Below are 22995 nucleotides of genomic sequence, written 5' to 3'. Positions count from 1 at the left end.
GAAGATGGGGAGTGCTTGATTGATTATGGACTAAGATTTGATGATGAATTGGAATATGATGAAGTTGGGGAGGAGAGCAATGATGAATGTGAGTTGGAGGCCAATTATGAGACAATCACTTTGTCTACATTGTCTCATGTATCTAGCTCACACACTAGCCTTGCTTCTCCAATTTGGGATACCTATGATGATGATGAGGAAGACCTCCCACCACAATTTCCTTCTATGACCCATGTAGAGGAAGTGTGTTCCCTTGACACTTATGAGAGTGAAGGTAAAACTTGGAAAGAGGAGGTGATGCAGGAGCAATGGGTAAAACGAAGTATTGGAATGGAATCTGTTGAAATGAAGATTACTGAACAGTCGTCAGGACTGCTCAAAATGCTCCAGTAGTATTCAGACAAGTTCACGTGTTTACTTGGTATCCAAGGTAGTGATGTCGAGACTTCTTGCTTAAGGAGTCATATCCTAGTATGTTTAGAATTTAGGAAAAGTTACTATAAAGGTACTATAAAGGTTTATATTCGAGGTGTCGTAACACTTTCCTAAAATCTTTAGGAAAACTTTCTTAATTCTAGTCAATAAATTTAAGGTAGTGTTGTTATTTCCTTATTGTTTCTTTCCTATCTTAGCAAGATTGTAATAAGGAAATTTGCCATATTATGGGTCGGTTTCCTTATCAGTTTAGGCTTATGATTTAAGGAAGTCTAGGGAGTTTGAGGTCGGTTTGTACCTAGTATAAATAGGGGTCTTTTGTATTCAATTTTTAAAACATCGAGATTGAGAATAAATACAAGTTTTCTTGTTGCTTATTGCTTGCGAGTTTTAAGTGCCTTATTTCTTTCTTACGAGGGAGAGATTAGAGTGTGAGTTGATCCTTGCGAGGTGAGAGTCACAAAAACCAGTCGTGTGTGAGTTCGAGTTCCTTGCACGGGAGGAGAGTTTATTCACGTCATATCCTAGTTTTAGTTGAGGGGTCTTACGAGATTATCACAACTAATCCATATCTTTTATATTTTTCGTTCAATATTATATAAAAAACCAAAAATAAACAGTTAAATTCCGCTGCGTACTTAAAATATAAATCGAAAAGCTCACAAGACCGTTCAAATCCATAATTTCGACCAGATTTTACATCAAATTGGTTATCAGAGCCAAGTTCGTTTCTTAACAAATTAATCTTGGGAAGTAAAGATGCCAGAAGATGCCGATTCAAGCAAGGGTACTGGAGACGTTACAAGCACACTTCAAACTCAAGTAGATGAGATGAGGGAAGCTATGGCCGAATTAAAATATATGATAAAGAACCTTCCAGTTGGACGCGGTAGAGAACGAAGTCCAAGTCAAAGTCGATCACGAGGGTCAGATTCAGATGATGCAATTTCCTAACCTAAGAAGGAAAGCAAGAACGATGATGATCGAGGTCTAGAGCTTGACATACCTGATTTCAGTGGTGATTTGGATCCCGAGAAGTTCTTGGAGTGGATTAGGCAAGCTGAACGAGTTTTTGAATACAAGGAGTATGATGAGCATAAACATTTCAAGGTAGCTATTCTAAAACTTACTAAATATGCATCATTGTGGTATGAAAGCTTGAAAAAACAGAGGAAGCGAGATAAGAAAGGCAAGATTGATACTTGGGAGAAGCTAAAGAAGCATCGTATGAGAAGATTCTTACCAAGAGACTATGAGCAAGAAAATTACCTAAAGTTGCAATCTTTATCACAAGAAAATCTGTCAGTGGTCGAGTATATCAAAGAATTCGAAAGGATGACGATTGTTTGTGATCTTGAAGAAAAAGAGGTGCTTAGAGTGGCTAGATTTATCAAGGGACTTACGCCATCAATTGCTATTAGGGTCGAAGTTCAAAACTATGATGGATTTGATGATGTATGTCATTTGGCTTTAAAGTTCGAGAAACATGATAAAGCAAGGAAATCCTATGCCTATTCAAGAGGAGAAAATTCAGGTACGAGTTCTTATTCAGAGCCAGAATTAGCAAGCTTAAGGAAGTTCAAATAGAAGATCCTACAGACAAAGGGAAAACAATTTCTATGGAGCCTAAGAATACAAGTTCAATGAGGCGATGTTTTAAGTGTCAAGGCTATGGACACATAGCTAATGAGTGTCCTAAAAAACGAGATTTAACCATGCAAGAGCTTTGCAAGATGATTCCTAATTTTGTCACACCAGAAAACGAGAGTCCACGTCATGAGAAAGGCGACAAGGAAGAAAGAATGATCTATGATGTCGAAACATTGAGTGATGATGATCAACAAGAGGATGTGGTTCGTAATTTACATCTTCAAACTAGTCCGATCAAGGAAGAAGAGTTGAGTTTGTTGTTATTCATGAGGAAGAAGAAGAGCATGTCGAAAACAAGCTTTAAGTTGAGTCGTTCAAAGACGTTCCCGAAGAAGAAGCAAAAAAGCATGCACAGAACAGTACAGGTTACTGTCTGATTTTGGAGATGCCTTATCTTGCCCAAACAGACAGTTCAGAAGACTGTCCGAAAAAGGGTTAAAAATCAAAAGGGGAAGTCGAGTTTGACACAAATATTATTGAATCATTAGATGAAGGTGATAACGAAGAAATTCCAAAATGTCCAATGGTGAGTCCGACGATTGTTGTTATTTACCAATCTTGGGTAAGGAAATACTACAAGATAATACTTGTTTGGATTTTCAATTCAAAGAACCCTATAAGTCGCCACTTGATATATCCATTGACAAGAAACTATATGGTGGGAACTATCAATGTTACTTCGTGAGTTTGATTCATATGGAAGTTCAAGATGATCTGATTATTTCATACAAGTCTCGTTTCGACTTTGCTACACTTCTGCAAGGAAAGAGGTGGGGTGAAAGGCACAAGCAAAGGTGGTTCAAGGGGAGCTATAATAACAAACATCTCGAGGGTCCAAAAAACAACATAAAAAATGTCACGTTGAAGGATTTCACAAAAATTCTACATGGAATCATAACTACGATCATGGTTAGGTTTAGTTGGTTCGTTTTTGATCCCGGTGGCATCAAACATCTTCAAAATTTGAGGGTGAATTCTCAAAAAGAAAGGGAGAATGATGCAGGAGCAATAGGTAAAACGAAGTATTGGAATGGAATCTGTTGAAATGAAGATTATTGAACACTCGTCAGGGCTGTTCAAAATGCTCCAATAGTATTCAGACAAGTTCACGTGTTTACTTGGTATCCAAGGTAGTGATGTCGAGACTTCTTGCTTAAGGAGTCATACCCTAGTATGTTTATAATTTAGGAAAAGGTACTATAAAGGTTTAAATTCGAGGTATAGTAACACTTTCCTAAAATCTTTAGGAAAGCTTTCTTAATTCTAGTCAATAAATTTAAGGTAGTGTTGTTATTTCCTTATTGTTTCTTTCCTAATCTTAGCAAGATTGTAATAAGGCAATTTGCCATATTATGGGTTGGTTTCCTTATCAGTTTAGGCGTATGATTTAGGGAAGTCTAGGGAGTTTGAGGTCGGTTTCTATCTAGTATAAATAGGGGTCTTTTGTATTCAGTTTTTAAAACATCGAGATTGAGATTTAATACAAGTTTTCTTGTTTCTTATTGCTTGCGAGTTTTAAGTGTCTTATTTATTTCTTTCGAGGGAGAGATTAGAGTGTGAGTTGATCCTTGCGAGGTGAGAGTCACAAAAACCAGTCGTGTGTGAGTTCGAGTTCCTTGCGAGGGAGGAGAGTGTATTCACGTCATATCCTAGTTTTAGTTGAGGGGTCTTGCGAGATTATCACAACTAATCCATATCTTTTATATTTTTCATTCAATATTATACAAAATACCAAAAATAAACAGTTAAATTCCGTGGCGTACTTGAAATATAAATCGAACAGTTCACAAGACCGTTCAAATCCATAATTCCGACCAGATTTTACATCATGAGGTTGATGAATTTGAACTTGCCATCTTTGGAGAATTGAGAGGCCAAGAGCAAAACTATGATATTGGTACCTTTGTTCATATTTTGGAAGAAATAGAAGCTCTCTTCTTCGGTAGTGGTTATAGTTCTAAGGAGGGTCAAGGAGAAAGTGAAGAAAATGAAAGCATGAATGACCTCAATGGTGAGAAGTTGACTCCTCCACATCTTATCCTTCAACTATCCCCTCATCAAAGAAATGTGAACTCTCTTTCTACTATTGAGGGATTAGTGAATCAATGCTCTATCATCATAGAATTTTGAAGAGATAGTGGAGAGTGGAAGCCTCCGGATGAATATGGGCAATACTTCATACATTGTGTTGGCAAGAATTATGTGCTTGTTGGTTTGAAGAATTGTAAGAAGCCAAATGCCAAGGGCAAAACAAATGGGAGAGTGTTTGGCAAGTTCTATTCCAAGCCAAGATGGCTAAACTACATTTTGACATCGCCAATCTCCTATTTGTGCTTATATAAAGCCCATTCAAAAGCCTTTGACTGGTTATTGAGAGCATTGAGCAACATGGACAACATCAATAAACATGGCAACATGAAATGAGTTTGGTGGAGTCCTCCCTCAAACTACCGTTTGTACGGTATCATCTCCTTTGACTTTGCATTGCATTTATACTTGCATTTATATACATTTACATTTAGCTTGCATTCATTTAGTTACCTCATGATTAAACCTCCATCTTTGGTACTTTGGATGATGTTTCGAGCGGTTTGGGGAGGTTTAACCATGAGTGGCATCCTGCATTTGTATTATATTCCATATCACACTTGCATTACATAGTTCATATAGCATAGCTTTCATTGTAATATATCTCACATGTCTCATATAGTTAGTTGCATATAGTTAAATTTGCATTCTTGTATAGTCACTAATGACCAAACCTCATTGTTCCTACACTAGAAATAGTGCTTAAATCGGTTTGGGGAGGTTTGATCATAGGTGAGAACATGCATCATTTAGTGTTGTTTAGATTGCATTCATTTGTTATATAAATCATATAGAATTGCATTTAGTTAGAGCATGCATTCATTCATATCATATCATTGCATTTGTACTTCAATTTCCATAAAACTTTAAAAATCCAAAAACATGTATCTCTTTTTCATTCCTACTCCTACATGTACATTGAGGACAATGTCCAAAATAAAGTGGGGGATGAGAATTTATATGCCAAAACACATAAAAATTTGAAATTTTTTGAAAATTCCCAAAATATGTTCTTTAATTTCATAAAAACAAAATTCATAAAAAATTGAAAATTTAAAAATTCCAAAAACATGTTCTTTCTTTTGTAGTGTAGAATTGTATATATTGTATATATTTGTTTGTTTGTTTGTCTCTCTTATCACATTGGGTCGACTACGCCACATTCGAGGCATGAAGGAAATATAAGACCGCATGGTATGATCTTTCCAAATCTCCTTCCTCCTTTTTATATGTTAATGACAATGTAGCTATCTTTTGATTGATGCGGTATGAACCAATGTGTTGCTAAGAGTTTCCATCTAGATTATATGGCATAATAGTTGATAGAAGCATATGCATTAGAGTTGTATATATGTTAGTTGCATCATGACATGTAGTTGCATGGTTAGAAAATTTTGTGAAAATGCCTATTTGGGAAGCTTTGCAAGTGTATATAAGGCCCTTGTAGATAATTTTTCTCCTTAAGACTTTGTTTGCTAGAATACCCTCAAGATACCCTAGGATGTGTCATACAAGTATCTTTTGACCCATGGACTAAGGCCTAGTCAAGAGTACCTTGTGGCGTGATAAATCCTTGGCTACCGTTTATTCCAAGGTGACCTTTGAAGCCATGCAACCGTTCTTACACTTCTATCATCATATTTTCTCAACAAAAAGGGAATGGGCACAAAAAGCACCAAATTGAGTTCAAGTTATCAATGTCAAAAGTTTGCAATTGCATCAAATGAAATGAGTAGCAAAAATAGACTCCTATGCTTCAATAAAAGTACCATTGCTACAAAATGGGGTTACTTTGAAAAATATTCAAAAATGCAAAGATTGAAAAATTTGTCGAGTATCAAAATTCCAAACATAAAAAAATGGCAAAGAAATGTTCTCAAAAAGTTAAATGCCACAACAATTTGAGGGGAAAAACAAATCAAAAGCAAACTACCATTATGAAACTTATGCATCTTGAAACCCTTTCGATCCTTTGATGATCCTACTTTGTTGCATGGTGGAGAGGGGGCGACCCTTCTTCTTGTCTAGGCAAGAGGGGGAATTCCGCGATCCTACAGTGTTTATAACAACATAAGGAGACTAATCTTGACAAAAGCATTTAGCGATTGAGGATAAAAGTACCCTAGTTTGACACAACTTGGAGGTGATTTGTTGGTATCCTTTTAGACTTAGTAGCTTGGAGAAATGATATCTACAATGCAGTGTGTACCCTTAGCTTGCTTCCCCTTGTAGGTGATTTTCGCCACTTAGATGAGGAAAGTGGCTATTCTTTTGTAGATGCATCCATTACTTGTTTTGTGTGCTTAATGCTTGGATGTATCGCCATTTTGGCAAGCCCCACCATGCCTTGCAAGAAGACATCTTACCTCATGGATCTCTTGTTGTGAGTTGAAGGGGCGGAGTAAGACCCGCTAATTGTCTCACATCGTCTATGTTATTAGATTAGTATAAATAAAGGTCATAGTTTTAGTCACCTCTTTACTCGGGACGAGCAAAGGTTCGGTTTGGGGATGTTTGACGTGACTTATATTCACGCACATTTATTCCCCTAACTAGCCTAGTTCCTATGCTTTTTAGTGTATATTAGGATCGTTTCTTGTCTTTAGCTTCCTATTATGCATGTTCTATGAGGTTTGGTGTCCTTGGTAGGAGAGGAGCACTAACCTTGCCTAAATGGAGTAAAACGGAGCTAAATTGATAAACATATAACGACCAAGCACCAAAGAGGAGACTAACATTAAAGGCCTAAGTCAATAAAGCAAGGAAATGGGCAATAACAAAGGAACCCCACGACCCCTTGATGATCCCCACGGATTACAAGGCAGCAAAGCAAAGACAAGAAGAGAAGCCCTTTTAGGACGGGCGTCCTAAGGTCGGCCCGGGCATCCCCACACTCAGGACGGGCGTCCCCAGACTCAGGACGGGGAGTCTCCAAGCTCAGGATGACAGTCCCCAAGCCAGGTCGAGCGGATTGTTAGGCAGTCAAGAATGGAGAAGGAACTCTGTCCCAGGATCTGGGTGTCCCAAGCTCAGCACGAGCGTCTAGGCCCAGGATCCGGGCGTCCCAAGGCTCTGCTTGAGCGGATTTTCAAGCAGTCCCGAGCATACTCCAGGCCAAGACGCGCGTATCCCTGAGGGACCTGCTACTCAGCTTGCGCGTGTCCCTACGGGACTTGCAAATCGTTAAACTTCTCTTAGGGACTTAATCGTCATTTAAGCCCTTAGTTAACCTAATCCTTGTACTATTATATATACCCCTCTTGTATTTAGAGGAGATCAAGCCCTCTTAGTAGAGGCAAAGCTTTCATTAGGAGTAGATTAGAATAGATTAATCTCAATATTTCCACAAATTACACATTAATCTTTCCTTAATTATTGTTTAAAATTTATTATTCGGTAATTGAAGATTAGTGGGTTATTATTGGAGAATTGACAACTCTTCATCAATCAATCAAGTTTTCTTCTATTATTCTTTCCTTTCCATTTGTTCATCTTAATATTGATATAATCTCTTTACTCTTTATTAATTATTGTTTATTATTTTACTTATTCATCATGTTTAGACTTGTTAATATGATTGACACCCTTGTTAGCATGTTTTCCATGATCATGAGTGAGTAGTTTCCTAGCTAGGGTTAATGGGAGATTAGGGGAACTATAACATGAGGGTAGATTCATACTTAATCTAATATGTTTCCATGATATTGCTTGCTTGTTGTAGTTTTAACCTATGCACATGTTATGTTTTATAAAATGCTAGACTATAAAACCTTGCATTTATACATCTCTTATCAATTCAACAAGACTTGTAGGATATAAACTAACTCGAGTCTTGTTAGACCATGCATAGAAGTGACTAGGAGGAAACTAAGTTGACTTTTAGGTGTTGTACAGTCTTGACCGACTCGGCCCCGGGACCCAAATCTTCCTAGGGATTGTAAGACATAAAATAACTCGATTCCACTACAACAATAATTGCTTGCATCTATGTAAACATGTTTGTATGATTTTCACCATGATTCCCCTATAAACCCATGACACCCTAGTACCTTTAGTCAATTGTTTACATCTCTTAATTTATTGCTTGTTTTACTTTATTGCTTCTATTAGTTTAGACTTACCAATTCCAACCCAAATCAATTGTGACACTAGCATAAATTGAGATACATAGATGCAGCGGGAGCTACAAGATAGGGTCATTCATTTTCATACCCTAATGAGAATTTTTCTGAATGGCTTCAAGGGGTACATCATAGAAAAATTAGGATTTACATGCTTTCAATAATTAAAGGAGTTGATGTTGGTTATGGTTTTTGATCAAACGGAATTTGAGGCAAATTCTTTTGAAGAAAGGGGATTTGCAACAGGAGTTCAAATATGGGCATGCCATTTTTGTGATCAATTAAAGGGAAAATGCTAATGACAATCCAAGAAAGAAATTACTTAAAGAAAAGAACATCAACATAGCATTTCTGTTTTGATTGCAGAATTATGGTCATTTTGTTTGCTCCATATCTAGAGTTCTACTTGCTTAAAATTTATGTTCTTTATATGGATAAAATCTTGAAGAAGTCTACTTTCCCATGGAGTTGGAATCAACAGAAGTTAATGTGTAGATTTCTCATAATGAAGCTTCAAAGACTGTCACGCAGGAATGCAATGCTGTTTTCTGAAATGACCTGTTGTCATTCAAACCTGCATAACTCAAGATTTAGCGGTTCTTTTTGAGTAATTCTTTTTGGCAGAGAAAGCTAACATCATTATCTTTAATTTGATGTATGTTGGGTATTTTTAACCTTCCTACGCTATGAGATATGATTTTTCAAAGTCACTGCAGATGTGCAAGGGGGATGCTGAATGTTGGTTTCTGACCTGCTCTTAGTCAAAAAATTATATCTCAAGTTCCAGGCCACCTCAAGGGCTAATTCCTTTTGGGAATAGAAGTTAACATCCTTAGATTTCATTCAAGCCATCACAAGCCATTTATTTCAACCTGGATCAAGAGATACAAATTTTTGAAGACAAGACTGAATCCTAAATATCCTGACAGCATCAATCTCTGAACTCATCAAAGGAGCTGGCCTGAATTTTCAAAGAAACTATCCAAATTATTTATTCAGCTTATTTTTCTCATCAATAAGAGCCTAAGCTACCAAGGAGTCCAGGGAAAGCGATACTAATTAAATTCAGATGGTCCTCTAACAAGTGCATGAATTCAGAACAGTCCAGGGGCAAACAACTTGTTCTTGCTTTATTGATTCAATCTCCTTGCTCTATGTTTTTGAGTCCTAATATCTAAATAAGGATGTTAAGGAGGCCCTGAAGGTCCTTACCAAGGCAAAGGCAATTCTAAAAGAGAGCCACACACAGTCCTCAAGAAGACAGTAATTGTTTTGCCATTTCAGGAAAGGGACAAGGCTACTTTAATTTTCACTTGTCTGAATTTTTCAGTAGGCTGTTTTATGCTGTTGAGTTCGTCCTCATTAGGAGACCTTGCTAAAGTTTCTTAACTTCTTTTGTAAGGCTTTTTGAGCCCTAGATGCTAGCTTTAGTTTCAAGGGTCAAGATTAGATGTAGAGCTCTATATAAGGAGCCTTCTTTCCATTGTACAAATTAGAATTTGATGAATGAAAAAACCTTGCTTTGTGCAAAAACCAGTCTTCCTTCGTGGAGCTTACTACCTTTGTGGAGTAACCTTAATCTCGACCTGTGTAGCTAGATTAAGTAGGAAGATTAAGTCTTTCATATCTTTACATTTACTTGTTCTTTAAAATCAGAAAATCCGTCTCACAAAAACAATCTCTCTCCTTGTTTGTTTACTGTTCTTATGGACAAAAACATCAGTTTCTATTGTTCATATTTATTCTGAATTTAATCCACTCAAATCATCGTAAGTTGCAAATTATATGCTCCAAATTGATATCAGAGCCTAGGTTACTTAGTTGAGTGGTTTTAAACACAAAAAAATCGTTACTTTGTTCAAATACCATTCCTGAAATCCTTATTTTGGAAACTTGATTTCTGAAATTTGTTTTCCTTTCTTTACTCACAACAAAGTATAGACTTCATTTTCTTAGAGTAACATCAAGTCAGTAGCTTTACACCTACAAAGGCCCTTCCTTTCCTTGTTGAAATGGTGTCTTCATTGTTTACTGATTATGTTCATGAGAAGGGTGATGTTTGCTTCAATCCCGAGCTTCCCCCTGTTTTTGATGATGATTTGAATGTGGTGATTAAAGGCCACGATGAAGTACAATCATTCACAACAATGTTTCCTATTGACACTCACATGGAGGTGCACTTTAAGCCTTCTCCCGTCCTTAGAGATAGAGGTAAAAAGTTCCATCTTCCCCTTCGTTGTTGTGTTGACAGTAGAACTGTTATTTCATGGTTATATGGGGTTGAGTGCTCCTTTGAGAGCATCCATATTTATGTAAAAAGGAAAAGTGAACTGGTTGTTTCATGCTTGAGAAATAATGCACTACTTTGGTTCAATGATATTACTCCTCCAAATAAGAATAGTGTGATGAGTAAAATGAAACATGAGCGAAGATTGAGATCTGTTGTGAAGAACAATTTTATTACGAAATCATTCATGCTTGATTTAAAAACTAAGTTGGAAAAAGTGAACCAAGGTGGCATTCTGAAAAGAATCAATCTTTACAGTAGCTTATATTCAGAAATTGCTTGTTGGATAAATATTGAGGCAAATGAGTCGTCTAATGTGATGTGTGTTCTAGCTATGTATACTGAAAAATTGATTAATGGGGTTAAGGTCTATGCTAAATACTTCAGCAAGACTAGTGACCTACTTGTTGCAATAACATATGACCTTAAGGGCAAGTTGGGGGGTGTTTTGGTGGAGTCTATAGGTGCTACCTCCATGAAACCCGAAGAGAGTATAGTTTCTGGAACGTCCCTCATGACTGAACTGTCATTTGGTATTTGTGAAACTGTCCAGAGGCGTGAGTCGTGCCATTGGGCTCAAGATTATATTCCTAATTGCATTCAAAATTTAAGGACTATAGTGAAGAGGGTGAATCAAAGGAAATGCTTTTTAAATATGGCATTGGAGCTATCCCAAGCACATACTTCAGTAATAATGAAGTGATATGTGATATTCTTTCCTTGAGTGTTGGGCATAATTCTGAAATAACAAAGCAAAAACCCAATTGTGATAGGCCCTTTTCATGGCTCACTCATTTCAATAATTCCATTGTGCCACAAAATCTGAAATCATTCACGTTTGAACTTGTGTATCACCAAAGGGAACTGTTGCGTGGACCACTTGAGTATTCTGAATGCAATGCATCAGATATTCATGTACTTGATGTAAGGAAGGAGCCCAAGCGTGTAAGAAGCAAAGGAGTTGAGCTGATATATCTTAAGGTGTGTTACAGCCTTGGGTTTGGGTGTGGTGTACTGGTTGTTGCTGTCATTACCCCTAGGTACATCATGTTGGTGTTTGATCCGGGTGGAATTGACAATGAACCACCCCTGAAGTTGCAGCTGAGTAAGGGAGCCAAATTTTATGTATACAATCTCCTATGGCTGGGCACTAATGAGCTTAAAGCAAAGATGATGGTTCATAGGTCCTTTATATTGACTTTGTTTATCAAATTTGAGGTCAAATTCTTTCAAGTTGGGGGGTTTGCAGCGGGAGCTACAAGATAGGGTCATTCATTTTCATACCCTAATGAGAATTTTTCTGAATGGCTTCAAGGGGTACATCATAGAAAAATTAGGATTTACATGCTTTCAATAATTAAAGGAGTTGATGTTGGTTATGGTTTTTGATCAAACGGAATTTGAGGCAAATTCTTTTGAAGAAAGGGGATTTGCAACAGGAGTTCAAATATGGGCATGCCATTTTTGTGATCAATTAAAGGGAAAATGCTAATGACAATCCAAGAAAGAAATTACTTAAAGAAAAGAACATCAACATAGCATTTCTGTTTTGATTGCAGAATTATGGTCATTTTGTTTGCTCCATATCTAGAGTTCTACTTGCTTAAAATTTATGTTCTTTATATGGATAAAATCTTGAAGAAGTCTACTTTCCTATGGAGTTGGAATCAACAGAAGTTAATGTGTAGATTTCTCATAATGAAGCTTCAAAGTCTGTCACGCAGGAATGCAATGCTGTTTTCTGAAATGACCTGTTGTCATTCAAACCTGCATAACTCAAGATTTAGCGGTTCTTTTTGAGTAATTCTTTTTGGCAGAGAAGGCTAACATCATTAGATTTAATTTGATGTATGTTGGGTATTTTTAACCTTCCTACGCTATGAGATATGATTTTTCAAAGTCACTGCAGATGTGCAAGGGGGATGCTGAATGTTGGTTTCTGACCTGCTCTTAGTCAAAAAATTATATCTCAAGTTCCAGGCCACCTCAAGGGCTAATTCCTTTTGGAAATAGAAGTTAACATCCTTAGCTTTCATTCAAGCCATCACAAGCCATTTATTTCAACCTGGATCAAGAGATACAAATTTTTGAAGACAAGACTGAATCCTAAATATCCTGACAGCATCAATCTCTGAACTCATCAAAGGAGCTGGCCTGAATTTTCAAAGAAACTATCCAAATTATTTATTCAGCTTATTTTTCTCATCAATAAGAGCCTAAGCTACCAAGGAGTCCAGGGAAAGCGATACTAATTAAATTCAGATGGTCCTCTAACAAGTGCATGAATTCAGAACAGTCCAGGGGCAAACAACTTGTTCTTGCTTTATTGATTCAATCTCCTTGCTCTATGTTTTTGAGTCCTAATATCTAAATAAGGATGTTGAGGGGGCCCTGAAGGTCCTTACCAAGGCAAAGGCAATTCTAAAAGAGAGCAACACAGTCCTCAAGAAGACAGTAATTGTTTTGCCATTTCAGGAAAGGGACAAGGCTACTTTAATTTTCACTTGTCTGAATTTTTCAGTAGGCTGTTTTATGCTGTTGAGTTCGTCCTCATTAGGAGACCTTGCTAAAGTTTCTTAACTTCTTTTGTAAGGCTTTTTGAGCCCTAGATGCTAGCTTTAGTTTCAAGGGTCAAGATTAGATGTAGAGCTCTATATAAGGAGCCTTCTTTCCATTGTACAAATTAGAATTTGATGAATGAAAAAACCTTGCTTTGTGCAAAAACCAGTCTTCCTTCGTGGAGCTTACTACCTTTGTGGAGTAACCTTAATCTCGACCTGTGTAGCTAGATTAAGTAGGAAGATTAAGTCTTTCATATCTTTACATTTACTTGTTCTTTAAAATCAGAAAATCCGTCTCACAAAAACAATCTCTCTCCTTGTTTGTTTACTGTTCTTATGGACAAAAACATCAGTTTCTATTGTTCATATTTATTCTGAATTTAATCCACTCAAATCATCGTAAGTTGCAAATTATATGCTCCAATAGACTTAGAACCCAAAGCACACCGTCCCGTGGATCGACCTCGACTTAACCACTAACTAACTAGTTGTTTGTTGAGAAATATAAATGTGTTTGATTGAGTGAACAACGACTCGCTCACCATCATCGACCTATAAGAACATGCATGCAAACTAACATGAAACCGATTTCTACCGACCATACATATGCATTCCAACCAATCAGGACCAAGACACATGTCGAGGACTTACATATAATGTGAGGTGAGGTAATTGGGTAAGAAGGGGCAAAAAAATTTGGATAAGTGGAGGTAAAGCCAAGCTAGTACAACCGTAACCAAATTATACTCATTCCGCTTCACTACTCATTATATAAAACATGAAATACGTGCTATCGTGGCAAAACATCACTCACACCATCAAAAGACCCCCCATGAAAAATAATGATAAGCACGTGAGTCATATTCAACAACCCCTTTCATATGATTCTTTTTTTTTTTCTTGTTTTTCTTTTTCAACATTCTTTCATTATTTTTTCATATTTTTCTTTCTTCAATCTTTTCCATTTCATTTTTTTCTTTTTTTCATTCTCCTCATCTTCTTAATTCAAGACAAAAATATATACCAAATTGATAATCATAATATACCCAAAATAACAGCTAAACTAGCTTGACTAGGGTAGGCTAAATTTAGGATCGTAGTTAAATAATGGGTCAAACCATGTCAATTTGGCTATCGGAGGCTCATTGGTAGAAATGAAAGAAGAGATCGTAAGTTACCTCTCCACATGTGTCGCCGCCACAAACCCGAATGCATATAGGTACTAAGAAAAGAGTGTCATCCTTGTGCAATTTTGATGTTACATGTCTTATAAGGAGTACTACTCACATCCTAAACGAAACCGGTCATGAGTGTCACCAGTTTATCAAGCTATAAATCTTAGAATGTATATGTAGTTTTCCAATATTAGAGTCAAGTCTATTCGTTCATCCAAGTTTAAACAAAAACTCGTAGATTATGCAAATAACCATGCCAACAAAAATGCTAAAAATTTGCAGGGCAAAGGTAAAAGACTCATTGTAGAAAAAAAAGTCCCAACGTTCCGACTCAACCTATATGCAAAAATAAACGTGGAATTTTTTGATATTTTTTTTTGAATTTTTATAAGATTTGTCAATTGAAATAAACAATGCATGTGAAAATAAATGTGCAAATGGAAATGCAATAAAAACAATATGCAGACATAGATGGAAGCATATACCATCCCCAAACCAAACCGTATAATGCCCTCATTGTACCCAAAAAATAGGGAAAGAAAATGCAAACTGAAAAGAAGAATGTAGCCTCGGAAAACTTACAAGATAACGCGAAGTGAGGACCTCCCCAAACCAGCCAGCAACAAGGGAGGTCGCAAATAGCCCCATAACAGCACCACAAGACGCGAATCAAGGCAAGTGAACTCGATCGAAGGACTAGAGTGCTCGATCAAGTAAAATGGGACATCGGAAGCGCTCGATCGAGAGACCGGAGCACTCGATCGAGAGGTCATCTATTCAGGGTGCTCGATCGAGAAGGTTAAGTACTCGATCGAGAGAGGAAGGTGCTCGATTGAGAGAGTAAAGTACTCGATCGAGCTCTTTAAGCCTGAACTCCTAAGCGTCATTTGAAGACCTGCAAGCACACAACAAACGACCCATAGAACTAACGAAACCAGTTCAAACGTTCCAGTTTATTGCCCGTAAAGTTACCAAATAAAGCACACGAAGCTAACTAAATGTTTTTAAGCAAAATACAATAAATTACAAGCCGGGTTGCCTCCCGGATAGCGTAGGTTTAAGAGGTCCCGCACGACCTTTTGGTTTCAGTTTGCTTGCTCATCTAGATGGTCGAAATTGAACACTTGACGTTGCCAACATAATCATCTGCTCCATAGTAATGATTTATATGATGGCCATTAACTTTAAATCTTCTGCCCTCGGGATGCTCCAACTCAACGGACCCAAACTTGGTGACACCAGTCACTGTATAAGGGCCACTCCATCTGGACTTCAGCTTACCAGAAACAAGTGCACTCGGGCATTAAACATCAGCACCTTCTCCCTGACATGAAATTATCGCGGTATGATTCTTTTGTCGTGCTATCTCTTCGTTTTCTCTTTGTAGATGCGCGCGCTGTCATAGGCATTTAGCCTAAACTCTTCTAGCTCATCTAGCTGCAATAAAAGATTATCTTCACACAACTTAGAATCATAATTCAGTTCACATATAGCCCACCAAGCCTTACATTCTAGTTCAACAGGTAAATGACAAGACTTCCGATAGACCAACCGATATGATGATGCACCAATTGGAGTATTAAAGGCAGTCCGATATGCCCATAATGTGTTATGTAATTTTAAACTCCAATCCTTCCGTGATTTAGAAATAACTTTAGCCAAAATATCCTTTAGTTCCCTATTAGAGACCTCAACCTGCCCACTGGTTTGGGGATGATACCCCAAACCTCTATGATGTTGGACACCAACTTTAGACAGTAAAGCTGTAAGTTTATTTTCTTTAAAATGCATACCCCCATCACTAATGACGACCCTAGGGACACCAAATTGGGGGAAAATAATATTCTTAAATAATTTAATCACGGTCTTGGCATCACAGTTAAGTGAGGCAATGCCTCTACCCATTTAGACACATAGTCTACAGCTACCAGAATATACCTGTTACCTTTACAAGACGGAAAAGGTCCTTGGAAATCAATTCCCCAGACATCAAAAACCTCGACCTCTAGGATGCCATTTTGAGGCATCTCATGTCTCCTAGAGGTATTTCCCGAGCGCTGGAAAGCATCACAAGCTGAAACAAACACTTTAGCATCTGCGAATAAAGTAGGTCAGAAGAAGCCAGACTGGAGTACCTTGGCCACGATTCGCGACAGACCGTGGTGACCGCCATAAGAAGAAGAATGACATCCCTCTAGGATTTCTTTGGTCTCCCACTGCGGAATACACCGTCTGTATAGATCGTCAGCACACTCCTTAAATAAATAAGGATCATCCCAGAAATATTGTCTCACATCATGAAGAAATCACTTCTTCTAGTGATAAGACAGATTAGGTGGTAGCTTACCACCTACAACGTAGTTAGCAAAATCTGCATACCACAGATCAACACCTGTGTTAGTAGCAACCACAAATAAAGAATCATCAGGAAAAGAATCATCAATAGGTAAAGTATCCTCTCCCTCCTGCTACGGTAACCGTGACAGATGATCAGCTACTACATTCTCAGCGCCAGTTTTGTCTTTTATTTGCAGATCAAATTCCTGGTGGAGGAGTATCCACCTCAACAATCGTGGCTTAGCTTCCTTCTTAGCAAGAAGGTGTCTCAGCGCTACATGGTCCGTAAAAACAGTAACTTGCGAACCTATCAAATAAGAACGAAATTTCTCCAGCGCATAAACCACAGCTAATAACTCCTTCTCAGTAGTAGTGTACTACACTTGAGCCTCATCTAGAGTTCAGCTCGCATAGTATATTGCACTCAAAGCTTTATCTTTCCGCTGGCCCAACGCCGCTCCCAGTGCATAATCACTAGCATCACACATAATCTCAAATGGAAGCTCCCAGTCGGGAGGTTGGATAATCGGTGCTGAAATCAAGGCATGTTTCAACTTGTTAAAAGCAAAAAGAAAATCATCAGTAATTACAAATGGGGCATCCTTAATAACAACCGTGTAAGTGGTTTAGCAATTTTAGAAAAGTCCTTGATGAACCGACGATAAAAGCCAGCGTGTCCAAGGAAACTCCTCACTCCTTTGACATTAACAAGAGGAGGTAATTGCTTAATCACTTGCACTTTTGCTTTATCGACCTCGATGCCCCAATCGGAAACTAAGTGCCCTAAGACAACTCCCTCGTTGACCATAAATTCACACTTTTCCCAGTTAAGCACAAGATTAACCTTAATGCAGCGCTGCAACACTTTATCAAGGTTAGACAAACAGTTATCAAAATCACTCTTATAGACACTGAAATCATCCATAAAGACCTCCATAATAGACTCTATATACTCAGAAAATATCCCCATCATGCACCTTTGAAAGGTGGCAGGGGCATTACACAAACCAAAAGGCATTCTACGATAAGCAAAAACACCTTGAGGACAAGTAAAAGTAGTCTTTTCCTGATCATCCGGATGAATAGGGATCTGAAAGAACCCCGAGTATCCATCTAAATAACAGAGAAACTTATGAGAGGCTAACCTTTCTACCATATGATCAATATAAGGAAGAGGGAAGTGATCTTTCTTTGTGGCGGCATTCAGCTGTCTATAGTCTATACACATCCGCCAACCAGTCACAACTCTAGTAGGTATCAACTCATTCTTATCATTCTTAACCACGTCAGTTCCTCCTTTCTTAGGAACTACCTGAACTGGACTCACCCATTTAGAATGACCAACATAATAGATAATATCTGCATCAAGTAGCTTCATTACCTCAGCCATAACAACATCCTGTATCTTCTGATTCAGCCTGCGCTGACCTTGTCTGCAAGGGTTGTGATCTTCCTCTAGCTTAATCCCGTGCATACAAATATCAGGGCTGTTGCCCTGAATATCATCCAACGAATAACCTATCGCTTTCCTGTTTTTCTTAAGAACAACTAACATAGCGGTTAGCTGCTTATCATCAAGCTTAACACTAACAATGATTGGATACTGCTAAGTATCATCCAGAAATGCATATTTAAGATGAAAAGAAAGAGGCTTACACTCAGGTACCATTACCTCAATAGCGCAAGAAGTGTTTACCAGCTATTTTACCTTCTCTCCTTGAGCGTTGGTGAGTTCACGGTCATCTATCGCAGCTTCAAGCAGATCCAACACAGTGTCATTATTCTCCGGGTTATCTACACACTCATCTAACAACATCAAAGCTTCCAGTGGATCCTTATCAAGGAATCCGACCAGACCTCATAAACAGACTCATCAATGATATTGACAGAATAGTAAGTATCCTCAATCATTGGTCTAGCAAGTGTACCAGGTAAACTGAAAGTGATAGCGTCATCCCCTACCGCAAGAGTCAAACGCCCTTGTTTGACATCTACAATAGCCCCAGTTGTACACAAGAACGGTCTTCCTAATATAATCGGAGTTCGGGCATCCTCAGCTATGTCTAGGACAATAAAATCTACTAGGATAAAGAACTTGCCTAACTTGATAAGCACGTCTTCTAGGATACCTAAGAGTCGTCTAACCAATCTATCAGCCATCTGGAGAGTGATATTAGTCATTTTAAGGTGACCCATATTAAGTTTCTTGTAAAAAGAGTAAGGCATGACACTGAAACTGGCTCCTAAATCACAAAGAGCCTTTTCTATCACTTCATTTCCTATTACACAGGTAATAGAAAAACTACCCGGGTCTTTCAATTTAGGCGGAGCTTTATTAATTGCTAGACTCTTCCATGAAGGCAACAATCTCAAACTCACTAAGCTCTCTCTTACGTGTCAAAATATCTTTCATAAATTTCGTATAAGAAGGTACCTGGGTAATTAGTTCGGTAAATGGAACGGTTACCTAAAGGTTCTTGACCACCTCCACGAACTGTCGCTCAACCTTAGCATCTTTCAGATGTCATGGATAAGGAATTTTGGTAACCGTAAGCGGGTCTGTGACTTTTTCTTTACCTTTATCTAAACTTGGCATCTCCGCAGTAGGGGAACATGATCCATCAGCGTGTTTAGACTTCGAAACAGCGTCTCCGCTATTGCATGTGTTCGATCGAGTACTTTTACCACTCGATCGAATACTTTTATCCTGGAATATGGTCGATCGAGGAGAATTACTTGCTCGATCGTGGTCGTCAATTTCGGCACTGCTCGATCAGGAACCTAAAGCACTCGATCGAGAACTTTCAGAGGGAGAACTACTCGATCGAGTACCCAATTCACCCGATCGAGCACTTTGACGAGGTTCAGCAGCATCTTCGTCAATTTGCTCTTCAAAAACAGCCGGATTTCCATCAACAGGTGAATCAGCATTTTCCGGCATTATTGGTCCGTCATAAGTAAGACCGCTTTAGAGATTAATTGCATTAAACGGATCGCAAAAAGGTGAATGCTTTGCTTGATTCATTTGCTCGGATACAAATTGTGTGAATTGATCTTTTAACTTCTCTATGGAATTCTCATTGTCTTCCGCATTTTTCTGGAGCTGAAGTGCCAAAGATAGCACCAAAGACTTCAACTCCGCTATCTCTGTCTTTTGTAGAAGAAGAATTATCTTGTTGCGGCATATAATTAGTAGGACTAGAAATACTTGGTATGGCTAAATCTTCATAAAGTTTAGAGAACGGAATTCCTTGCTTATATTGTTGGTAAGCATGAACTCGCTCTACTTCTACCATACAAGTAATAGGATCATGTCCTTCCGCACCACATCTACCACATAACACCTCTTGCTCAATCATAGCATGGACCTGCTCTTGATCACCCAAAATTGGCGGACTCTCAGGCTCGTCACGCCTAACATTAAGTATTTCTACCTCAGCTATAAATGATTCACCATCTCTTTCGCTCACTCGCCTAGCTCCTCTGGGATTCCCATACTCAGCTATATGAATGGCCATGTCTTTAATAAGATGCCATCCCATATTATCCTCCATGTTTTTCTGGAATCTTTCTTTGGCTGCAACATCCAATATGGCTCTTTGATCGTCATACAACCCATTGTAAAATTGGTTGAAAAGGAACCATTGTTGGAAGCCATGGTGAGGTACAGAGCGAACTAACTTCTTGAACCTAGTCCAAGCTTCATTCAAATCTTCTGTGGCCAATTGTGTGAAATTAGTGATTTGGCCTCTTAATGCGTTGGTGCGTTGTGGTGGAAAGTACCTTCTGTAAAAGGCTAATGCTAGGGAATTTTAGTCAGTCACCCCAGCAGCTTCCCTATCCAAATCTCTCAGCCAATTCTGGGCGTCATCAGTTAAAGAAAAAGGAAAAAGAATTTCTTTGACCTTATCTTGTGTCACCCCAGCAACTAAAGGAATGGCGGAGCAGTAATCAGTGAACAACTCCATATGCTTGCCCGGATCGTCACTAGCTACTCTCTTGAAAAGATTCCTCTCAACCAACAGAATGTAGGATGGATGAATCCCAAAGGTACCAGCATCTCTAGTAGGAAGTAGGAAACCTTTGGGTAATGAATCTACAGTAGGTTCCAAGTGACTAGCGATGTTAGGCATTTTAGCAAATGAAATTGCAAGAATAACAGATCTTTCTGTGCCCTCTTCTAAGACGGATCACCTGCAAAGCAACTATAGCACTAAAGAAAAATATGGGAACAGTCTCAAGGAATAAATTCCTTGAGACTAGAGACAAACTTAATATAAAGCAAACAAAATAACACTATCTCCCCGGTAACGGCGCCAAAATTTGACACGGCTGTCGCAACCCTATCAAATATAAAACCAACCGGTCTCTATAAAATGTAGTAGAGGCAGTCGGGTATAGAATCCACAGGGAGATGGGAATATTGTATGCTAAACTAAGTCTGCCTAAGTAACCGTTTCTTTGGGGGATTGATTGTTGATTCTAAACTACAGAGAGAAAGAGAAAAGGAACAAGCAATGAATTCTAATGAAATTACAAGAAAGAGAAAAACAGCTAGGACAGTCGGTTCACCATGACTTTCTAGGGATCCAATCTAAGGTCAAAGGTCAGTACAAACTCGGTCTGTAGGGTAGTGAAAAGGTCCTTCCAGTCCGCTTTTCGCCCTAAAACATTACTAACTTAGCTTCCACCCTCATTAGAGTGTCTTAATGTTCACTGCGGGTCTTACTCCTTCCAATCTTCTGATCTAGGTCAAGGCGTATCAAATCAACTAGCTAAATGCGTCGACTCAAGCAACTATTTGCTATTAAAAGCAGTGATTAACAACACAAACCTAATTATAGCCAAGTCTAATCACCTAATCTTAACCTCCCTAATTATCATGGCTCCCCTTTGTCCTAGCATAAGGAAATTAGCTATGCATAATGAAAGATGAGAAATCAATGACTACAAACAAAATAAATAACTTGAACATGATAATAAATTACTAAAGCAAACAAGTATTGAAGAAATACAGCAAAGAGATGATATGAACAAGAACAATTGCAATAGTTAAATTATCAAACTTAAACATCGAAGAATACCGAATACAATCAATTGGAGAAAGTAGAGTTTTTTAGGTCTAAGGAGTAAAGTGCCATAAAAGAGATGATAGCCCGTCTTTCTCTCCTCTTTTTTTATTATAAGATACAAATAAAATATCCGGAAAGTAAATCTATAAGATTGCGTAATCGTCAAAACCTCTCGATCGAGTAGAAACAAACCACTCGATCGAGAACAATAAGGGTAAAACACCTCGATCGAGTAAATCAAGTACTCGATCGAGGAACTCAGCAAACATCCTTCTCGATCGAGCAAAAGAAAGCACTCGATTGAGAGTTCTCAGCAACAAAGGCTACTCGATCGACCAGATTTAACAGTCAACTTAATCGATCGAGCATAATAGCATTGTATCAGCGTGGATGAACTCAAAACATCTTCTGAAACCACTTCACGCATCCTTAGGTGACAAATTCCGGGCTCTGGTTCTTCTATCTTCAAAATGTATGCAAACGGGACAGGTTCAGGCTCGATTATGCTCCTTTCTGGTTCATACCTGAAAATAATACAAGACAAACAAAAGTAGACTATTCGGGGGCATTTTTAGCTAGATACTACATAAATAACATAGAAATGCGTGTAAATATGGGGTAAAAACATTATATAAAATGCACACATCACCTAGTAGGCCTTATCGGTTGTTTCAGCGTTATTTCCTTTTGTTATGTTGTATAACCGTAAGGATACATTTAATAAACCTTTTGCTATTGTTTATTTGATATACTTACATCGGGCAACGGAGATGTTAACGTCCTTAATTATTGAGGAAGGTCTTGTTAAGGCTCCTTGGTAAGTGGGGGTGTTACAAAGTGGTATCAGAGCGACGATTTTGGAACCTGAACCATTGAACCAGATGAATGTAGTGTGTCAATCTAAAATGAACCTGGTGTATGTGTGTTGGGAGCCCTCCTATGTCGATTTTGGGTGAGAAGGCGCCCTCATCTCAGAATCTCGGCCCCATCATACTTAAGCCAACAACTTCGCGTGGGATAAATGTACGGGGTTTTGTGAGTATGTTGGATATGTGATATGAGGTTTTTCTTGGATGTTAGATGAAGTGGCTAGGATGCAAGAGATGATGTGTGTTTGCATATATGAATAAGTTGCGTATGGTCGGTTAGAATTATGTGAATGTTTGGTCGTAGTAGAGGAGGTAATGGTAGATAGTAACGGTTTAACATGTAACGATATGACAAGGTGTACGAATGACTTCAGTTAGTATTATATGCATAAACGGAGTA

The 22995-nt window shown here is 38.2% G+C and overlaps 1 protein-coding gene across 1 annotated transcript; it reads left to right on the top strand.

The window, feature by feature from the left end:
* Nucleotides 1–1194: 1194 nt before the first annotated feature.
* On the top strand, nucleotides 1195–2022 carry LOC141649315 (uncharacterized). Its single transcript, XM_074458009.1, has 2 exons — nucleotides 1195–1314; nucleotides 1399–2022. Exons 1-2 carry the CDS (start codon nucleotides 1195–1197, stop codon nucleotides 2020–2022), a joined length of 744 nt encoding a protein of 247 aa, XP_074314110.1.
* The last annotated feature ends 20973 nt before the right edge of the window (nucleotides 2023–22995 follow it).

Source organism: Silene latifolia, chromosome 3 (assembly GCF_048544455.1).
Source record: "Silene latifolia isolate original U9 population chromosome 3, ASM4854445v1, whole genome shotgun sequence".
Classification (NCBI taxonomy): domain Eukaryota; kingdom Viridiplantae; phylum Streptophyta; class Magnoliopsida; order Caryophyllales; family Caryophyllaceae; genus Silene; species Silene latifolia.
Note: the sequence above shows the minus strand (reverse complement) of the source record. Positions and strands in the feature narration are given on the sequence as shown.